The sequence below is a fragment of the Zootoca vivipara genome, chromosome 6, assembly GCF_963506605.1.
Source record: "Zootoca vivipara chromosome 6, rZooViv1.1, whole genome shotgun sequence".
Lineage (NCBI taxonomy): Eukaryota > Metazoa > Chordata > Lepidosauria > Squamata > Lacertidae > Zootoca > Zootoca vivipara.
Window position 1 is genome coordinate 26,562,703 of NC_083281.1, and position 22,324 is coordinate 26,585,026.

At 44.4% G+C, this 22,324-nt stretch overlaps 1 protein-coding gene across 4 annotated transcripts; it reads right to left on the minus strand.

Moving 5' to 3' along the window:
- Positions 1 to 9,478: 9,478 nt before the first annotated feature.
- On the minus strand, positions 9,479 to 20,649 carry LOC118087993 (uncharacterized). Of its 4 annotated transcripts, XM_035121130.1 has the most exons (12): positions 20,534 to 20,649; positions 19,956 to 20,012; positions 18,954 to 18,977; positions 18,037 to 18,093; positions 17,403 to 17,426; positions 16,625 to 16,681; positions 15,797 to 15,820; positions 15,076 to 15,132; positions 13,881 to 13,904; positions 12,823 to 12,879; positions 11,141 to 11,167; positions 9,479 to 9,638 (listed from the first exon to the last, which is right to left on the minus strand). In XM_035121130.1, the coding sequence occupies exons 1-12, from the start codon at positions 20,606 to 20,608 to the stop codon at positions 9,633 to 9,635; spliced, it is 489 nt and encodes a 162-aa protein (XP_034977021.1). In that variant the 5' UTR covers positions 20,609 to 20,649; the 3' UTR covers positions 9,479 to 9,632. The 4 variants fall into 4 exon arrangements, with proteins under 4 accessions (XP_034977021.1, XP_034977025.1, XP_034977023.1 ...); XM_035121134.1 differs by lacking the exons at positions 18,037 to 18,093; positions 18,954 to 18,977; XM_035121132.1 differs by lacking the exons at positions 16,625 to 16,681; positions 17,403 to 17,426.
- Between the last annotated feature and the right edge of the window lie 1,675 nt (positions 20,650 to 22,324).

Sequence of the window (22,324 nt, forward strand, 5' to 3'; positions counted from 1 at the left end):
CTTTCTCCGTCTGTGTCATGAATGGACTGCAATGGTGTAAAAACAAAAATAACTGGCAGTGGTTCCCTTGAATTCTACCTCCATGGAATTTTTTTAAAGCCAACAGATGTAAGGAGGAGGAAGAACATCCAGCCGTATAATGGAAGAGTAAATTCACACTGTTATGTTAGTAAGACACAAAAGAACCCAGGGTGGATATGTGCCAATCTGCATGGCATCCTGAAAAAGGAGTGTAAGCCTGAACACAGCTGAGCAATGGGGAAAGAGGACCACTAGTCCAAAGTGCATATTGGCTCAATGTAATATTATACAATTTATCCTTTAATTGGTGGAGTAAAGGATCTAATTTCCGCTCTATGATTCCAAAGGAGGCAATCCACAGGCATGAGTACAGCACCATCCTGTGGGAGCCAGCCCTGCTTTCAGGCTGTGTCACTGCACACCGGCACTGCCTTGATGTCTGGATCTGCAAGCCACCATTTTAATTCCCCACAATGTCCAGCATGCAGGATTTGACATAACAAAGGCCTTCCGACCTCAAGGATGGGATTTTCATGCCCAGTGACCCAGAACATCTGCCAAGAGAGTCTTCCCTGTCTGCAAGATTGTAGATGGAAAAGCAGGATTGTTTTATGTTTCATCCCTCAGAACCCCCTTTCGCTGGTAAAAAGAGATCTTGTGAGTATGTTGTAATGCATCACATTGGCAAATGACAGATACCCGCACAGGAACAGCCCAATCTTCCTCCTCAAGTGTAGCACCCCTAGTGACTGCTAAGGTCACTACCACAAGGGCTGGCAGATCAAAGCAGTCCTTCCTGTTATCCCTCTCATCATAGTCTTCTCTTGAATAACCCTATTGTGCATTATGTCAACTGAAACAATTTTCTCTTTCAAAATATCAAATATGTGGTTGACTCAATGACAGTACATATCTGTGGGCTGTTTATTTTTCTTACTCTGTCCCATAGTGCCCACTATTCTGGGGCATTGTGGGAATGTCTAAATACAGCTTCCAATGGAGATCTGGAGCATTCTAGGGAACGTAAAGGTTTCTATATATATGCCACCCAACCTACAAAATCCTTAGGCATCAGCAACACTAGGAAATGAGAATTGGGTGGTTCCACTGTAGTTTGATGTTCTGATGTTCCATGGCAGCATGTGGCATCTGTGGAAGACAAGCTAAGTCAGGTCAAAGCAGAAGGTAGGCAAAAGCAGGACCTTGGACAGTTCCAAATAACCCAATTGTTTGAAACTACCTGGAATGGGAATAAAATGCTAACATGGCCATTGGACTATGAGAGGCAGGGAGAGGTTTGTTAGGTTGTAGAGGGGTGCTGGGGTTTGGAGGTTTGGTTGACTAGGGAGGAGAGTGTCCTCTTTTCAGAGTCTTTGCCTTGATCGACAAAGGGAGGATCAGGTTGCTAATGTGACATTTTTGTTTGGGCACAGCTGCTTTTATATTCAAAGATCCCCAAACAGTGGAAATTCAAATTTTAATATTCCCTGAGGCTAGGGATGGGGAACCTACAATGCTCCAAGTGTTGTTGGACTCCTACAACTCCCACCACCCCTGACTCTTTGCCACTCTGGCAGGGGAATTTGAAGTCTAACAACATCTGAAGCACCACAGGTTCCAGTGCTGAAAATGTGTGCAGAAAATTATGGCTATAACATAAAAGAGGCATGCAAAAATATGTACCTTACTGTTGAATCATAGACTCATAGAATCATCCAGTTGGAAGGGAACCCATGGGTCATCTAGTCCAACCCCCTGCTGTGCAGGAATCTCAACTAGATCATATCAGACAGGTGGCCATCCAACTTCTGCTTATATACCCTTGGAGGAGAGTCCACCACCTTCCGAGGGAGTCTGTTCCACTTTTGAACAACTGTTACTCTCAGACAGTTATTGAATGCACTGAATGTGTTGAAAGCAGGGTGTTTTTACGTTCTTAAGAAACTTCATATAAAATGTGTACAATTAAATGCAAACTTCTAATATGTTCCTTTGAAACATCAAGACAGGATGGGAACAGACCTGTGATCCAGGAACGATGAACCAGGAACGATGAACCAAATCAGCTGCCCATTCCTTCCTTAATAGTAATTGTTCTTTGCTTCCTAGACTGCAGATGAGGAATCTCTGCCTGAAAGTTGGAATGGCCACGGCAGAGGCCATGGCAGAGGCAGAGGCAAAGGCCATCACCATGGCCATCACCATGGCCATCACCACGGCCACGGCAAAGGCAGAGGCGGAGGCAGAGGCAGAGGCAGAGGCAGAGGCAGAGGCAAGAAGAATGAGGTGAGAAATGAGGGCACATTTTTATGGATCGTTCTTTCCTACCTTTCCTTCCAATCCTTGGCTTTTGGGGCTCTCTTCTGGCTACTCAGGTGCAGTCATATGTCATTCACATGCTGCTGGCCTGGGAGGAAATGCAGTCCCACCACATAGAACAAAAGAAATAACAAAATGGGCATTGAAATGTGTGCATCCAAAACGTAATGTGTGTCTTCAAACCACAGCCACCATTCTGCAAGCACATCTCATTGATTTTTTATCTTTAGAAGGGGCTTGGACCAGACAACCCTGAAAGCAGAGGACTGCTTTGAATCAGTGGCGTAGCATGGGGGGCCACAGGGGCGGTCACCCCAGATGCAAAATTGTTAAGGGTGCAAAATTTCACCACCCAGTGCTGCCTCAATACAGCTGCGCACTTCCATTGCTGGGCTCTGTTGAAAACAGCTTCTCCATGCAAAGCAGGAAGTGACCTCTCCAGGCAATGGAATGACTAATCTTTTCTTATCTCTGCAGCTTCAATTTCTTGGGTGACTAGGATGTTGTTAGGCAGTTGAATGCACATGTGCACTCCATCCATTTCCCTCCCACCCCAGGTCCACCTGCAATACAGCAGGAATCTCCTAAAACTTCTACTGTATTGCGCCTTCTTTGCCTGCCTGTAGCGCGCGAGCAGACTCGGCAGGCCCATCGCTGGACCCACGAGCGCCTCTCCCTGCCCCACGGGAGCTGGCAACCCACGTCACGCCACTGCTTTGACTATAAATTTCATAAGGGCTAACTTCTGTAAAGTCACACGGACACCTGACTGCTGGCTTGAGGTTCTCCTCTGATCTAGGGGGAGGTCATGCCAGAAAGTGGTGCTCCCACTCTATAAAGTTAAAAGCATTTCTTTTATCTTAACAAACATACACTTGCAGCTATGCCACAATCAGACTCTGGGGCTGCCATCAGGAAGGAGTTGTGGAAAAATGACTGCCTCTTTTGCAGTGGTAATGGAGCAGCAGGTGCTTGAAACTGGTACAGCGGTAGCTCGGTTTAAGTACACAATTGGTTCCGGAAGTCTGTGCTTAACCTGAAGTGTGCTTAACCTGAAGCAAACTTTCCCATTGAAAGTAATGGAAAGTGGATTAATCCATTCCAGACGGGTCCGCGGAGTACTCAACCTGAAGCGTACTTAACCTGAAGTATGAGTGTAATTGGTTCTGGAAGTCCATACTTAACCTGAAGCGTATTTAACCTGAAGCGAACTTTCCCATTGAAAGTAATGGAAAGTGGATTAATCTGTTCCAGATGGGTCCGCAGAGTACTTAAACTGAAAGTACTCAAACCGAAGCATACTTAAACCGAGGTATGACTGTAGATGGGTTTAGCACTGTTTAGGCTGAATTGTATTTGTTTTGAATGTGTTTTCATCTACCACTTTTAACATCTCCATTTGGAGAGGAGAATGGGAGTTAGTGAAATTTACTGAGAAGTAAATATATAATAGGGTTGCCATATTCCTAAAAGTGAAAATCTGGACAAAGTTGTTGAGCTCCCCCACCCCCCACCAATGTTGTTGAGGACGTATGGCAGCCCTATATAGAAACATCTATGGAGCAGCTAGCGGGGGGGGGGGAGATTGTTTAGCTGGCGACAACTAGCTGCTTTTGTAATTATTTTGAAATGAGAAATTGTATGTTAGAGACCAGTAGGCTCCTCAATGAACTCTTAATTTTTTAAATTAATTTTCAAGTCTGCTTGACCAGAGATAAGGATGAGGATGTACTAAAACTTGTGTTCTCTCTTTAGGTGGAACCAGTAAATGAGTACGAGGAATAAGCAGAAAGGACCCCACCATCCGTAAGTTCTCTAATACAGATGATCTGCTTAAAATAAAAATAAGTCCAGTAGCCTTCAATGTTAAACCTAGCTTAATTGTATTTTAGGGATGCAGGTAGCCTAGGGCTTGCCGATCAGAAGATCAGCGGTTCAAATCCCCGCGACGGGTGAGCTCCCGTTGCTCGTTCCCTGCTCCTGCCAACCTAGCAGTTCAAAAGCACGCAGTGCAAGTTGATAAATAGGTACTGCTCAGGTGGAAAGGTAAACAGCGTTTCCGTGCGCTGCTCTGGTTCGCCAGAAGCGGCTTAGTCATGCTGGCCACATGACCCGGAAGCTGTACGCCGGCTCCCTCGGTCAGTAAAGTGAGATGAGCGCCACAACCCCAGAGTCGTCCACGACTGGACCTAAAAGTCAGGGGTCCCTTTACTTTTTTAATGGTATTTTAACAAACTTCATTCATTCATTTGCTCTGCCTTCCCCAACCCCCAATGCGTGTTGACATTAAGATATAATGCTTTCTCCCTAGAGCATCAAAGGAGTGGCAGATCTGTGGGGCAGATGAGATCCCTTACAGAATTCTTAGCACTAAACTACAGTTCCCAGGATTTGAGCATTTATTTGTGAGACACTGGGAGCTATAACTGTTAAACGAGTATAGAGCCAGTGTGTACTACATATTTGTGTTTTGTGTGTCTTTCTTTCTTCTATCATTGGGGGGTGGAGAGGGGGGAGGGAGGGAGGGAGAGGGAGAGGGAATGGCAGCAGAGTTGGGGTTCCTATGGGAACAGCAAAAGAATTATTCTTATCACCAGAAATGGCTTCTTTTGTAGATGAGGCAAACCTGAAAGGCTGCTTAAAATGCTCCTCTCCATGATTTGAATTACTACATTGTATTCTCTGTTCCTTGCCCCCTCCCCCCCCCCCGGTTTTGCCCACAACAGTCACTCTGCATCATGTAACCCCTGACCATGAGCAGAGTTATTGGTCCAATTCCCCTTTAGGGTCTTTCTCCCCTATGGTTTTATGTGCTTTTGAAAGCACTCAGAGTTTCCCAGGGCTGCTGATTCCTTCTTCTAGCATGTGGGTTACATAAGCAACAGTGCTCAGAGCCTGAAAACTGGAAATGGACAGAAGGATGATGTGTGTATTCTAGCAAATGGCTCCTAAACATGATTCATGCTGTCAATCCCAGATCAGCCATGAATGTGAACCCCTTTGCCCACTTTTTGTGAAATTTATACACTGCTTGAGTGTAAACACACACACACACACACACACACACACACACACACAAACACACACACACACCTCAAAGCAGTTTACAAAGAGAGAAAAACAGTAAAATTATTGGCAAAAGCAGTAGAAAGCAAGTATTTAAAACATTAATAATAAAATCAGCTATAAACTAAAAGGAAATTAAGACATACATCAATGTTGTACGTGTCTGGGTAGGCTTGTCTAAACAAAAATGTTTGTAGCAGACACTAAAAAGAGGACAGTAAATGGGTATCATGTGACACTCAAAACAGTGCTAGTCCCACAGATCAAAGTGGCTGAATGGGAATATATGGAGTACGGCAATCTCAAAGGTAAACCAGTCCCAAGTTGTTAAATGTTTTATACATTAATAGAAACAACTTGAACTTGGTCCAGTAGCGAACCATCAACAAGTGCAGATCTCTGAGAACAGAGATTTGTTTGCACAACTCTCAGCTTGCTTCTTCTTCTTTCTTTTCAGCACTCACTTAAATCCCACTGAAATCTAAAGCTAGAATTGGCCACTGGACCAGCTATCCTGCTCCCTGCTAATCAAAGACAACAAATAGCAGCATGAAACAACCAGAGTTGCCGTGGTGATGGTGATCATCAGTTGCTAATGAATGGTTTTTGTTCTGTCTTGATCTGCTGGGTTGAGGAAAGCTTCAAAACAATAAAAATTAGCAAGCATCCAATTTGCAATGTGTGGCGTCTGTTTATTTGGCACAACTGTATGAATATGGCCAAAGAAGTCCTCAGCAACAGAAATGCTCATGTTCCCACTTTAGTCATTTGTGATACATGGAGCCTGGGGAGGGAAGGTGGGATGGAGAACCAAATCTCTTGAACCAAATCTCCTGGAGGCAACTGAGCAATGATAACCAGGAAATCATCCACTTACAGTCCTGGGTTTGGCATTTCTAAAGACCAAATGTTTGCTTTGATTTTATAACAAGGAGGCAGACGTCTGTAACATGTGGTTGTGGTGGTGCCCCTGTGTCCTCTTGGTGGTACCCTCTTAGTCACTTCCTTCCTCACTGTGTTTCTTGAAGTATTTGGAGAAGATATGAGTCTTCTCATCAAGCTTTCTTTGAGTGCTTCCCGCAGCAACAGAACTGTGCATCTCCACTTCCTAAAGTGCAATCAGGCCCTCCTTGGGGCAGAGAAAGCTATCTCTGAGGCACTTCTTATTATTCCTTCCTGCCATCCAGGACTGAAGTTCCGGTGAAGCACCAGTAAGGAGAAAGGGCTCAACAGCAGCAGCACCTCCTCCACTGGAATTCTGCCTCTTGCTAGATCTGTGAAGCCCATTCTCAGGTGCTGAAACTGCACTTACCCATTCAGAATCAAGCTCCTGGCCTATGTAACAACCTAATAGAACCTCCATGTTCAGTGATACTATATCTTCAAATAACTAATGCTGGGGGAGCAACGGTAAAAAAGAGCCCTTGGCTAGCTCAGTTGGTTAGAGCATGGTGCTGATAACATCAAGGTTGCAGGTTCGATCCCTGAATGTGAAGCCTGCATTTTCCTGCACTGCAGGGGGGTTGGACTAGATGATCCTCAAGATCCCTTCCAACTTGACAATTCTATGAAATGGATCTAGATCTGTGGTACTTATATTGTTGAAGCTGTTGTCACTAACTGAGTTGCCACCAAAGCTCTGTGGCTCCCCACTTCTTTGAATGGGAAGGGAAATGTTTACAGAGAATCTGGCAAACTGACAGACTACAGGCCTTTTTGAAATATGTGTTGATTTGCTAAAGAGGAGTAGGCAAGCATTCAGGTGAATCCTGCAAGCGACCCAAACAGGGATCTTTGAATATGAAAGCTGCAGTGCCTAAGTCAAAATGTTATACCCAGCATACTGATCTGTCCTACCGGTATGCAGATTCAGGCAGAGTGGAAACCTAATTGATTTCACTGGGTGAAAGCACATAGTATTCAGCACAGAACTGAGCTATCAGAGGGCTTCCTGTTTCCTGTGCACTAGGGGATGGACACCTCTCTCAACACCGTGGGATAGAGAGAGACAGAGATAATCAGATAATGATGGGGGAATTTCATTACAGTGGTATCTTGGGTTACAAACACCTCAGATTACAAACACTTTGGGTTACAGACTCCACTAATCTAGAAGTAGTACCTCGGGTTAAGAACTTTGCCCCAGGATGAGAACAGAAATCGTGGGGCAGCGGGGCAGCAGCAGCAAGAGGCCCCATTAGCTAAAGTTAAGGTTAAGAACAGTTTCAGGTTAAGAACGGACCTCCAGAATGAATTAAGTTCATAACCAGAGGTACCACTGTATCTGCATTCCTCTTCGGTTGGAAGAGGAACCAGGCTCTCACCCGCCATTTGCCTTGCAGTTTGGCACTCGCTTCCCCGTGGAATGTGAGGACAGGAATGTGCATGGAGCACTCTGGCTGCCGTGACCCCCCCACACACACACCCTGTTCCTGGAAGCACAGGTTATCCTGTTAATTGGGTTTTAATTGGAGTAAACTAAAGGCCCATGCCAGAGACGATGAGATATGACACTGGGAAAACAACCCAGCTGCAAGGATGTGAAAGGTTTGGATTGAGAGCGGATTTCGTTTGGTGGAAGAGACAATGGGGGGAGAGGAGCCCACGGTATGCTTACTTAAGGTTTTTCTCTGCATTTATGATACAGCAACCCCACACCCCCCCAGAATGCAAGTTTTATTTCAAAATATCTGCACAGTGAGGATGGAAGAAATCGTAATATAATATGGAATTTAACAAAACTGGAACTGCGTGTGTGAGAGAGAGGAACTGAGAGGGAAGGTGGGAAGAAATGCTATGCTTTGAAAATATAGAGAAAAATCCGCCCTAACCTCTATTATCCACAAAAGAATGTGCTTGAGATAAGGATAAATGGCCATAAATCAGTGTCAGGGAGGAAAGGAGTCTACCAGCTGTGAGAATAGAAGGTTTTTGTATTAACAATCTGAAGTCTGGATTCAGACTGTTCTTCCTAGGTTGGGAAAAATGGTGAAGACAGATTGTTTACTGGAAGCCGAATCACTGGAAGCGATGCAGGGACTTTTGGAAACTGTGGGATAACCACTTCTCCTGAGACATGACGGGAACCATCAACAGTTGCAGGAATAAAGGATACGACACCATATTGATGGGAAAACATCATGGGGGAAATTGCCACATGCAGGAAAGAATAATGATTACAGCTAAAGTTCCTCACTTGAAACTTCATAAATTACCTATTAGACCAACATGAATTGAAATCGCAAGATTGTAGCTGTTACCGGTATATAAGGGATTATTATATTCTCTCCCATCACTATTCAGTAGTCCCACTGAATTCAATGGGCCTTACACGCCAGTAAATGGGGTTAGGGTTGCCAACTTAATGTGACTTTCAAACCACTCCACCTCTCAGATTTCCATATTTGTTCAAGTCTCTCTTATTTGCTTAAGGTGGGTGGAAAGCTGGTTTGCGTAAGACCAAACTGAGTCTTTGTGAGGAATTTGATGTGGAGATTAAAGTCTGTGGAAGGCAGAGGTGAAAAAAGCTTGGGGGGAGGGTGTCAGCAAATTCACCTGTAAGGCTGGATTTGTTTGGACATTGATAAATATGTATTATTGTCTGATTAACTGGGAAGGTGCATAAGAAAAATGGGGGAAGGTTAGGGCCAGAGTTGTTGCCACATTCATCTCCTCCTCCTCCAGTCATTCAGTTATATTTACATAGAAGGAGAATGTCAGAAATATTTTTTTCACTCATAGAGAGGCATACAAGGCTGAACCTTGCATTAGGCAGAGTGAGGTCACCATCTCAGGCAGTTGGATGTAGATTTCATGAAAGGGCAGCAAATTGTTATGTCTCCATGGGAGTTTTAATAGAATACATTAGTATTAAATTAAGCAGCTAACAATTTACTGCCCTTTCATGAAATCTACATCCAACTGCCTGGATTGCAGGAATTTCTGTCTCGAGGGCTAAATTCACCTGACTCCAATTCACCCTGAGACATACTTTTCGATTAATCCAGGAAGGCTCAGTCTTCATGCAATGCATTGGGTTTGTTGCTATGGAATAACTGAATACTCAAACAGATTTATTGATCAACAAGTGACGCCAAGGTTCTTTATTTGCAAGAAAAGGTTTTGGTGGTTCAGCAGCAAGGAAAGATCCAACAAGAGAGAATCATTCATGAAACAAAAAGGGGCAGAAGGCACTTGTATCTGTGTTGCAGTGGTTTCCTGGGTGTCTAATACTGCAAAAGAAGAAAAATGACACCCATTAGAATTCTAACGCCAAGAGAGACCCAATAGGGCAGCTCTCCCCAATTTGTATGGCTCTCTAAATCTCCTCATCTCACGTTGCACTGGGTGCTACGGCACATGACAGGTGTCTGTTACAGATACAAAAAGGTGTTTCTTTCAGTAAAAACACCATATTATGAAATCAGGGTACTAATCTGTGGCCCATACATTTTCCTGAATATTTGGAGAAGTTATGTGTCTTTCTAACTAGCTACTAGAATTTTACCCCACTCTCAAGGTGGGCTCAAAGTACTTAGACTGGTATATGTGGCTGTCTTCCCTCCAATTTTCCCCACAACAAGCCTTCCAAGGAACAGCCATTGCTCAAGAGCAGAGCATCTGCATTGCATGAAGATCTCATGTTCAAACCCTTGCATCTCCATATATGACTGGGAGAAACCACCTTTTCTGAAATCCCAGACAGCCACTGCCAGTCAATGTAGACAATAGAGAGGTAGGTGGATCAATGTGTCTGGCTTTGTATAAGACAGCATCCACTGTTTATTCCCTAATTAGGCTGAAAATGCCAGAGTAGATGGGAGCTTGGCTTGACAAGAAGCCCTTAAACCCTATTTCACTGTTAACTCCCCAGTCACCACTGGAAACAAACTGCTAGGCTAGATGGATTCTTGGCCTATTTCTCCAAGGCAACTCTTACATTCTTATAATACCTTCCAGTAGAACCTTAAAGACCAACTAAGTTTGCTATTGGTATAAGCTTTCTTGTGCATGCACACTTCTTCAGATACACTGAAACAGAAGTCACCAGACCCTTATGTATAGTGAGAGGGTAAGGAGGGGTATTACTCAGAAGGGTGGTGAGAATGGGTGATTGGCTGATAGGAGTGGTAAACCTGTTGACGACTGTTAATGACTGTTATCGACTGCAATTGGTCTTGCAGGAAAAAGCAAGGGGTGGGATGGCTAAAGATAGTTTTATCATGTATAATGAGATAAGAATCCAATGTCTTTATTCAGACCAGGTCTCTCCATGGTTTTAAGCTTGGTAATGAGTTGCAATTCAGCAACTTCAACCTGTTTGGACAAACAGGCCAAACCCTACGCCAAAGGATAAATGGACATAAATCTGACATCAGGAATCACAAGACAGAGAAACCACTAGGAGAACATTTCAATCTGGAAAGAGAAGTTTCAGACTGGAAAGAGAAGTTGGTCTTAGTTGGTCTCTAAGGTGCTACTGGAAGGATTTTTGTTTGTTTGTTTGTTTCGACTACGTCAGACCAACACGGTTACCTACCTGTAACGATTCTTATAATACATTAGTTCTGCCCCCATCCCACAACACTCTGCTGGGATGGCACGATGCATCCATTTCTCCTGTTTATGCAGAGGTAACCCTGTATGCTTCCAGTGATGCTGTGGCAACAAAATGACTGAGCCATGCCATCAACCCCTATTCCTAATGGAGAGATTCAGCTGCACTAATACTCACCCAAACAATGGGGTCATCATTATCATTCTGCAAGGCAAAACATTGACAAATCATTCACCTGCTAATCCAAATTTGTGGTTTTTCAAGCTGTAGTGCAGACCCTTAGGGGGCATGCTCAAGTATGCATTTGGAGTTAGGCAAGGGAGGAAATCACTTTGAGGGTTCTGTCAGGGGGGTCTCTCTACAGAGAGCCCCCACCAATCATCCTCACCAGCTCCTTGCCCAGCGTCAGCACAAGCAGCGAGTCAGGAGAAAGGAATGAGGAAGTTAGAGAGGGCTATCTCATGTACCAGAGCCCCAGCACCGCTAGGAGAGAGGGATAGGGGGGGAGGAGCACGGAGGGCTTTCAGACACAGGGCAGCCAGGAAGGTGGCCCTTCCCTCGGACGCCCGAATTGAGGCGCACGCCCACCCGTAGGGCCAGGGGGACACGGACTGAGCAGTCATGTTTGCTGATGTTCTTGCACTGTAAATAGTATGCACAATAAAACTCTGAAAGACAAGACGGAGTGGAGCGTCTTTACTCAAGAGTAGCCGCAACCATCTCTGACAGGTTCTTTTCCAGATACCATCCATAAAAAAGATCTAGACCTGGGAGGAGAAACCTCTGGTCCTCCAGATGTTGGTGGACTTCAAATCCCATCATCCCTGGATATTGGCCATGCTGGCTGGGCCTGATGGGAGTTGGATTTTAACATCCCCACAGGTTCCTCACCTAGTTCCTCTCACTTGCAATATTTTTTTGGACTATGGCAGAAAGAGAAGCCATTAAGTGTTACCCTTTATGCCCAGCATGGAGAAAAAAGTACAAAGAGTAGAAATGGAATACTTGGGAAATGCTTGGGTAGAGAGGTAATACTTAGAAAGTACTCAGGGTAAAAAGATAGCTAGGCACCCACATCATACATGAGATCTTGCATTGGTGGTTATGCTACATGGCTGGGCTTTGGGACTTTGGGGGCTGCCTGCCAAAATTGCTTTTTTGGGTAAAAGAACAAACAGGCTTGACATTTGAACAGATGGTGATCTGATGTAACTGAGAGCATTTGAAAGGGAATATCAAAAGAAGAGTGCTGCCAGGCTCCACAAGGGAGTGCTATGTTTTGAATTGTTATAGAAATTCATGTGTGGTAGAAGAATTCTGGAAGAGAGAGAATCCATGGGTGCATGGATCCATGTAACTAGACAGTGGGAGCTTCTGTTTGTTCCACCTCTACAAAACTGCGGCTTCACAACCATTCAGTCTCATTGCTCTCCTGGAAATGCCCAGGCTTGCTGTCAACATTTTGGGGGGGGGGGGCTGTCTAGCTGGCAATGTCAGAGCTCATCCAAGAGATTCTATGAAATATTTTGTTGCAGGTTGAGGTGTGTGTGTTTGATTATAGAGAAGGCAAATGACTCTATAAAGTATTCCCCGTGGGGATTTCAAATGCTAGGGCAGGATTGAGGCCCTTACGTTGTTGGATTCCAGCTCCCATCAGTCCCAGCCAACATGGATAATGATCAGGGATTATGGGAGTTGTTGTTCAGCAACATCAGGAAGGCAAGAGCGGCCCACCCCTGTGAAAGATGACCCCAAAGCTTGGCTGTCTTAAGTAGGCAGTTGCCAGCCCAAGAGGAGAACTGGTGTGACAAGCTAATGTACAAGCAAGATGGTGAAGTTTGCCTATCTCTGGTACTTACTCCATTGTTGTTGAAGCTGTTGTCACCAGCATTGTTGTTATCAAAACTTCCACTGTTCTATAAACAGAATGCAAGAGGATATATTAGTGATTGGCAGTTCCCTCGTGGCAGGGAGCTTTACGGGGTCAGTTTCCTTTGAGAGAGAATTATACCCTTATGGCATTTGGTAATACCTACAGATACATGTATACAAGTTCAGCAAGGAGGTGCAGGAATTCAGAACTGGTGCCTGTACCTGTCACCCTAAGGATGCACCAATCTGGACCCAGGCTTCCCACAGTGGATGGCTGTGTTTGGGAACTGCCCACTGTTTAAATTTGCTGCAAATTGCTGGCATAGCTTTGCTTTGGAACATTGTGTGAGGAATTTTAAAAGGGCAGCCAGGTTGTCTTCCACTGTAGGAGGGGGCCACCTTGCTCAGTAGGTAAAGCATGGGACTCTTAATCTCAGGTTCATGGGTTCAAGCCCCACGTTGGGCAAAAAAAAGTCCTGCATTGCAGGGGGTTGGGCTAGATGATCATTGTGGTCCCGTCCAACTCTATGATTCTGATTCTGAAAACCTCAACATGGAACCTGCCTGCAAGAATGAACAGAACACAGGCCAAAAATGGGGAAGAGTGCCAGGGCATATGTTTGTTGCTTCCTAGGCAGCTGCACAACTCAAGTTTTCTACCTGCTAAACTATTTGCTAAACTGTTTCTCTCCAGAGTCCATGCCCCACCAGACATGTGGAGGAGGTAGCAGCCCCCAGCCATCAATACTAATTTAAGCAAAAAATCTTCTTTGGATTCAGTTTCAATCAATTTGGGTGCACCCAGTACTTCACACTATTGACTCAAGCTATACAGCCCCCCCCCAATTCCCCAGGGGTGGGGAAACCTGTGGCCCTTTAGATCCTGGGCAACTCCACCTCCCATCATTCCTGGGCCACCACAGTTAGTGGTCAGGAATGAGTGGAGTTACTGTCCAACAATTATCTAGATGCCCACAGGTTCTCCATCTCTGTTTTAGAGCAATGTTAGACTAGATGGATCATTTATACCCTTGCTGATACTTACTGCTTCATATGCCCAAAACTGGTTCTGCAACAGAAAAAGGGGGGGGGACAGAAATTGAGAACACCCCTCAGATACCCAATCTATAATTAGCAGGGTACATATTCCACTAGATTAAAAGCAATAGGTCTAGCACTGAGAATCTGCTATATGATCTATCCATTATACACAGGAAGCTGCCAGGCACACAGAACAGGCATTTAGTGACAGTGCTATCTGCCAGCCCTCCCTCCAACCTGGAGAATTGTGGTTGTCCTATCTAGGCTTCGTGTCTGTGGCTGATGCTGTTGAATGACAGGTCAGCTTTGAATCATACCTCCCTCATACACAATCTGATTGTGGATGAAGACAATGACCTGGTCTATATCACTGAGACCTGGGTGGGTAAGTAGATAGAGTTGGTCTCACCCAGCTGTGCCCACCTAGGTACTTGGTGCCGCATCAGGGCAGACTTGAGGGTCAAGGAGGGGAAGTTGCTGTAGTCTCTAGAGATTCCATCTCTAATTTTGTTTTATATTGCATTTTGTGTTCCCATTTTGTATTTTTATGTTGGGACTCATCCTATGATCTTCGGATGAAGGATGTTATGCAAATCTAATAAATTATTATTATTGTATCAGCTCAGACCATTGGTCGATCTCGCTCAATATTGTCTATACTGGGCAGGGTACCTTTTTCAACTGAGGAGACACATTCCTTTCTGGGCAACCTTCCAGGGGACAAAGTGGGCAGAGCAATAAGTGTGCAAATTACCTTATTACTGTAAAGTAGTTTCTTCATATTCACACAATCTCCTCTACCTACCACCCAGACAATGGATACTGTGCCCTGATTGGTTGTGGTTCTCCAAGGTTTCATACAGGACAGATTCCAAGCCCTCCCTGGAGATGCCAGCAATTGTCCCTGGCACCTTCTGCATGCAAGGCAGATGCACTAAGCATAAATCCATGGTCCCTCCCTGAGTTGGTACAACGTGCTGCAACACTGTAGGACTAGCATGAATGGAGATCTAAGCTTGGGTAGAAATGCATCCTTTTATTAAGCCAATGCATTTTTATTTTTAATCAATGTATTTTTAAAAATAATCTGCATGTTACAATTAATGAGAATGTTTGGTACCATTTTTTTAAAAGGCCAATATTTGAGGAAAGGGGAATTTGGATCATCACAAAAGACAGAGGAATTCTAGGAGACTTACTCCATTGTTGTTGAAGCTGTCAGATCTTACATTGTTGCCATCAAAGCTGCCTGCATTCTGCAAGGGAACAGAACAAGTGTCCTGTTAGGTGGAGGACTGGAAAAAGGAGCCCCTTCTTAAAACAGCATTAACTGGATCATAGTTAGGGATGGAACTCTGGACATGATTTGGATGTGAACGCAAAGGTAGAAAAGCTCTCCACCCATCGTGTGTGTGTGTGTGTGTGTGTGTGTGTGTGTGTGTGTGTGTGTGTGTGTCAAACAGTTAGCAAGGAAAGCAGATAAGAAGCTGAGAGCAAGGACCCATGGGTACCTGAAAACCTCAGGTTTTCCATCTACGTGTTTCTCATCAGAGTCCACACCCACCCCAACAAGTGGAATGGGTAGTAGCCACTGAACATCAATGGTAACTTAAGCAAATATCTTCTTTGACTTCAGTTTCAATCACTTTGGGTGCACCCAGCACTCAACACTATTGACTCAATACAGGGTCTTTTCATGTTCTAACCACCAGCTGAGCTATACGATTAGGGTTACTTTAACTCAGAGGTGGGGAACCTGTGTGGCCCTCCAGATGCTGAAGGACTCCAGCTCCCATGATCCCTGGGTCTGGAATGGTGGGAGCCACTGTCCAACGATATCTGGATGCCCACAGGTTTTCCATCTCTGTTTTAGGGCAATGCTAGACTAGATGGGTCATGTACATGCTTGCTGATACTTACTCTTCCGTTCACCCAAAACTGGTTCTGCAACAGAAAACAGGGGAGAAAAGTCATAAATTAAGAGCATCCCCAGATACCCAATTTATAACAAGCAGAGAAGACATTTCACTGGACTAAAAGTTATAGCTCTCTTACTGCAATGCTATTATGCTATCTACCCATTTTACTTAGGAATTCTACGGTTCTATGGAAGCAGCCCTGTGTCAAGGCAGACTATTAGTGCATTTAGCTCAATATTGTCTGCACCAAGGCAGGGAACCTTCTTCAAACCAACAGCTATGTTCCTTTCTGGGCAACCTTCCAGGAAACAAAAGCCAGTGGTGGACACAGCCAGGAAAAAAGGTGGACAGAGCAATGAGTGTGCATTTTACCTTACTGGTACTATAAGATATTTTCTTCATATTCACACAACCTTTTATATCCATCCTCCAGGCAGTGTATATTGTGCCCTGATTGGTTGTGGTTCTCCAAGGTTTCATGCAGGGCACATTGCAAGCCCTCCCTGGAGATGCCAGCAATTGTCCCTGGCACCTTCTGCATGCAAGGCAGATGCACTAAGCATAAATCCATGGTCCCTCCCTGAGTTGGGACAACGTGCTGCAACACTGTAGAAGGACTGCTATGAATGGAGATCTAAGCTTGGGTGGAAACACATCATTTTATTAAGCTAATATGTCCTTTTATTTATTTATGTTTTAAAAATAATCAGCAGGGTATCAAAGAGAAGGAAGCACAATAGGTGGGAATGTTTGCTACCATTGTTTAAAAAGAAACCATTATTTGAGGAAAGGGGAATATGGATCATCACAAAAGACAGAGGGGACTTACTCCATTGTCGTTGAAGCTGCCGGATCCTGCGTTGTTGCCATCAAAGCTGCCTGCATTCTGCAAGGGAACAGAATGAGCATAATGTTAGGTGGAGGACTGGAAAGAGCAGCCCCTTCTAAAAAAGTATTAATTGGATCAGTTGGGGATGGAACTCTGGACAGGATTTGGATGTGGACCCAAAAGTAGAAAAGTCTCCCCCCCCCCCTCTCTCTCTCTGTGTGTGTGTGTGTGTGTGTGTGTGTGTGTGTGTGAGAGAGAGAGAGAGAGAGAGAGAGAGAGAGAGAGAGAGAGAGAGAGAGAGAGAGAGCGCTAGCAAGGGAAGCAGATAAGAAGCTGAGGACAAGGACCCATGGATACATGAAAACCTCAGGTTTTCTATCCATGTTCTGTTAAACTGTTTCTATCAGAGTCCAAACCCACCCAGCAAGTGCAATGGGTAGTAGCCACTGAACAGCAATGCTAATTTAAGCAAATACAGTATCTTCTTTGGCTTCAGTTTCAATCACTTTGGGTGCACCCAGCACTGAAAACCATTGAGTCAATACAGGGTTTTTCCATGTTCTAACCACCAGCTGATCTATACGATTAGGGTTGCTTTAACTCAGAGGTGGGGGACCTGTGGCCCTCCAGATGCTGAAGGACTCCAGCTCCCATGATCCCTGGGTCTGCAATGATGGGAGCCACTGTCCAACGATATCTGGATGCCCACAGGTTTTCCATCTCTGTTTTAGGGCAATGCTAGACTAGATGGATCATGCACATGCTTGCTGATACTTACTCCTCCATTCACCCAAAACTGGTTCTGCAACACAAAACAGGGGAGAAAAATCATAAATGAAGAAAAATCCCAGATACTCAATTTACAACAAGCTACATTACTTTCTGGGCAACTTTCCAGGAGACAAAGGCCAGTTGTGGACAGAGCCAGAAACAAAAGTGGGCAGAGCAATAAATGCGCCCTTTACCTTATTATAATCTATTCACATTCACCAACCCTTTATCCTCCATCCAGGCAGTGCATACTGGGCCCTGATTGTTTGTGGCCCTCCAAGGATTCATACAGAGCACATTCCAAGCCCTCCCTGGAGATCCAAGTGATTGTCCCTGGGAACTTCTGCATGCAAAGCGGAAGCAGTAAACATTAAGTCATGGTCCCTACCTGAGTTGGGCCAACATGCTGCAACACTATAGAAGGACTAGCATGAGTGGAGATCTAAGCTTGTGGGGAAAGGTATCTTTTTATTAAGCCAATATATCCTTTTATTTATTATTTTTAAAAGTCATCTGCAGGTTACGAAGAAAGCGCAATCAGTGGTGATGTTTGCTACTTTCCCCCCCTTTTCTTTCCCCCCCATTATTTGGCTGAGGAAATATGGATCATCATAAAACACAGATGAATTCTAGGGACTTACTCCATTGTTGTTGAAGCTGTCAGATCCTGCTTGGTTGTCATCAAAGCTGCCTGCATTCTGCAAGAAGAGAACATCCTGTTAGGTGGAGGACTGGAAAGAGCAGCCCCTTTCCTAAAGCAGCAATGACTGGATCTGGGCCTGGGATGGAAGTCTGGGCAGCAAGTGGAATTCAGAAGCATAACCCTTTCACGACTATTAGCTCCAGATAGTCTTTCCCTCAATTAATTTGTTTAATTCCCCCTTTAGAGCCAGGCTCTGCCAAGTTTGGTTTCTCTTGGTTTCTTAAATTCAGTTCTCCATTGTTTCCAGATTAATTTGCATTTTTAAAACCAACAGCAACTCTCATGAGAATTTAGCAGCATTTTGGTGTTTTTTCTCTGAATCGTTGCACATAGTTTTGCCTTACAGATATTTCTGCAAAAAAAAAAAAAGTTCTGTAACAGAATGCTTTGTGTATGCTACCTTCACTAAAATATGCATTTATATGCACAGATCACCTTGGCATATGGTTTTTTTTGTACTAGAGTGTACTGCACTGCAAAATTTGGAGAAATGAAAGAAATAAAATTTGAAGAATTTTGAAGGATGGCTGTGTTTTGGACCAAATAGTGTTTAGGAAAAATGGATTAGGTAGGTTTACCTTTAAATGAGAATGGAATCATTTTTCTCTCCCATCCCTACATTCTCCTCAACTCTCCATATGGATCCCAACCCAGCACAGTGGGCACACACCAACAGTTGCCCAAATTTTGAAGTATTTATGATTTCTAGAGGGCCTCAGTAATCCAAAGGAACAGCATGGCCAGGCTGGTGGGAATTGTAGTCCAACAATACCTGGAGACCCACAGGTTCTCCAGCTCTATTGTAGGGCAATGCTAGACGAGATGGATCATGTATATACCCTTGCTGATACTTACTCCTCCAAATCCCTCATAATCATTCTGCAACATAAAAGAAAAACCATAAATTAAGAACATCTGCCAGATTTAAAACTGGGAGAATGCACATTTCACCAGATTACAAGTTCCCTCTCTCAGACATCAAAGCTGCTATCTCATCTATCCATTCTACATAGATAGACAGCTGCCTTACACTGAGTCACAACATTGGTCTGTCTAGCTCAATACTGTCTAAACCGGGGCAGGAATACACTTTTAGCTCAAGGGCCACATTCCATTCTGAACAACCTTCCAAGGGCCAAGTGCAAGTGGTGGATGGAGCCAGAGACTAAAGTGAGCCTAGAAATAAATATGTGGGTTTTTGTTTTGTTTTTTACTTTGGTACACAAACTTAGTTTCTTGACATGCGCACATCCTTCCTGATCATCCATCCGGGCAATGAATTTTGTGCACTGACTGGTTGCGTCTCTCAAGGGCTTGAGGCTGGGAGCTTCCAAGTTCTACATGGAGATGCCAGGGATTGAATTTGGGACCTTCTGCATGCAAAGCACCAAACAGTGAATTAAAGTCCCTCCTTGAGTTGGAACAACATGCTATAGCACAATGGAAGGACTAGAATGAATGGAGATCTAAGCTTGAGTGGGAATGCATCCTTATATTTAGCAAATGCATCCTTTTATTTTATTTTTTTTTAAAAAATAGCCATTTGCAGGGTACCTAACAGAAGGAACATTTCAGTGGAAATGTTTGCTAGCATTTTTTAAAAAGATTTTTCTACATATACAGTGGTACCTCGGTTTAAGTACACAAATGGGTTCCGGAAGTCTACTTAACCTGAAGCACACTTAACCTGAAGCAAACTTTCCCATTGAAAGTAATGGAAAGTGGATTAATCCATTCCAGATGGGTCCGTGGAGTACTTAAATTGGAAGTACTCAATCCGAAGCGTACTTAAACCGAGATATGACTGTAGTTGAAAGGAGAATACTGATAAACACAGAGGAGTTCTGGGGTACTTACTCCATTGTTGTTGAAGCTGCCAGATCCTACAGTGTTGCCATCAAAGCTGCCTCCATTCTGTAAGGGAACAGAATGAGTATTCTGTTAGGTGGAGGACTGTAGCATCTCCCTAAAGCAGTATTGACTGCTTTGGGGTCTGGGATGAAAGTTTGGTCAAGATTTGCACGTGGACTGTTTGTGGTTGTAGGGGTGTGGGGGAAGCAAACACCAAACAAGGGAAACAGAGAAGAAGCAAGGGCTCACAGAAGGCTAGGGTGATCCTGGTGGAGCTCCCATACCATTTGCAGTTAGTGGTCTGCCGGGCATGCGGAATTTCAACAAGTAAAAGTTTGCTCTGATTATTTTTACTCTCAAATCAAGGAAAGCTTTAGTTGCCAAATTTACACCCCCACAGACTGCTATGAACAGCACACACACCCTGTCAGAGGGGCAGAGGGCAGTTGGCAACTCCATAGGGGATGTGAGGCCTCAGCAGAGCAAAGGAGCAAACTAGACACAATAAAAACAAGTACACACTGACACCCCCCCCTCCAGGGGCACCACCTGGGCTCTTGGGATTTTGCGTTATTCGTCCTTACCGCAGGTGCAGCCTGGGTGCTGCGCAGAGACAGCAGGCAGAGGACGAAGGAAGCAGCTGCAACCTGGAACTTCATTTTGGGTTTCTCTTGCTTTGTTCTCCCTTCTCAGCTGGGCTTGGGAATAATAGTGTGTTGCAGGGCTCTATTTATGCTGGACCCTATCATGGGCAGTGCCACACTTGTGGGCCAAGCCCAGTGACTCATGCCTGCAGCTCCCTCTCCCAAGGGTGGGGAACTTCGGGCTCAGCAATATTTATTTTATTCATTCAGAATAAAATATTTACACTATTTAGCTTTTTTTAAAAAAATAAAATAAAATCAAAATCAAAATCTGAGCCATTTACAACAGTTATACATAAATCCACACAAGAAAAAGCAAACAAAATGTTAAAATGAGAAATCCACAAACTGTTATGGAAAGAGGAATTATTAATTGCCTGCATAAACATGATGGAATAGAAAACAGGCGTTTAAAGGTTGAAACAGAAGGCACCTGCTGAGTATTCAGAATGTTCCACAATAGGGGCCAATGACTCAGTTTCTCGTCTCTGTCAAATGAGCTTTACCAAGGCTGGGAATGACAAACGACCCTCCTGCAGATGATGTCAGTGATAGAGCTGGGAAAAAGGGGTTAAGGTGATCCCTGAGGTACCCTGGACCTAATTTGTTCAGGGCTTTGCAAGTTAATACAAGGATCTTGAACCTGCCTTGGTAGTATATTGGAAGTCAGTGCAGATGTTTTATCAATGGTGTCACCTGTTCCCAGCCAGATACCCCCATCAGCAATCTGGCCACTGCATTCTACACCAGCAGAACCAAGTCCAAGGGCAGCCCCACAAAGAACTTGCTGCAGTAATCAAGCCTCGAGATGGCCAATGCATGGACTACGGTGGTCAGACTACTTTCGTACAGGAACGACTGTAGCTGGTGAACCAGACAAAGCTGGCAAAAGGCACCCCTGGTCAGAGAGGATGCTCTAGTGACAAAGATGTATTCAGTAGTACCCCCAATCTCTGCACTTGCTCCTTCGGGGGGGGGGGTGTAATCCCAGCCAGAACAGGTAATTTGTCAATTTCCCAAACATGCGAAGAACTGGGCTTAAGACTGGAAATATGAGGAACTGATAGAAACTAAAACTGATTTTCCACCGTTAGTTAGAGGCACTTGCCACAGGGTTGAGCTGTCTCTGATGCACGCCAAGGCATAAATATCAAGCAAGTGGCAGGTTGAATAAGGTATGTTCATTTGGCTGGGATTCTTGTTTGCTGAAGGTGGATGGGATTCTTGTTTGCACGCTGTGGGCAAGTGCTAGGAGATTGATTTGAACACTGAGGCCTGAGTAGGGGGCGGGGGGGGGACACACACACGACTCACTGATAACATGGGATATTCTGTTGGGCTTTTGAAACAATATAGTCCACAAGATTACAAATGAAAACCTGCTGCGTTGCAATGACCAGCATGGATTGCCACATGCCCTCTTTCGCACCTGGATTGACATGTAGAATGTACATGGGCAAATGACTAGGAGTGCTCCAATATCTTCTTCTTGGAGTGATTTAAGCCGTGTTTTTCTTGAAGCTCCGTTGTACATAACAGAACTTGCTCACTCTCCTCTTGAAACTGAAGCACCTTGTGCTGAAATCAGGGATGGGCAAAAAAAATGACAATTTGAGTTTCATAGAATCATAGAAATGTAGTGTTGGAAGGGCCCCCAAGGGTCAGGGCTATATTTGGGTTCGATGAGGTCCTAAGCTACTGAAGGTAATGGGGCCCTTTATATGTCCAGCT

Coding starts and splice junctions, on each gene's coding strand:
- LOC118087993 (XM_035121130.1), bottom strand. CDS start 20,608: ATGAAGTTCCAGGTTGCAGCTGCTTCCTTCGTCCTCTGCCTGCTGTCT. Junction 18,978..19,955: donor GCAGCTTCAACAACAATGGA/GTAAGTACCCCA, acceptor TTTATGTTGCAG/AATGATTATGAGGGATTTGG. Junction 18,094..18,953: donor ATTATGAGGGATTTGGAGGA/GTAAGTATCAGC, acceptor CTCTTCTTGCAG/AATGCAGGCAGCTTTGATGA.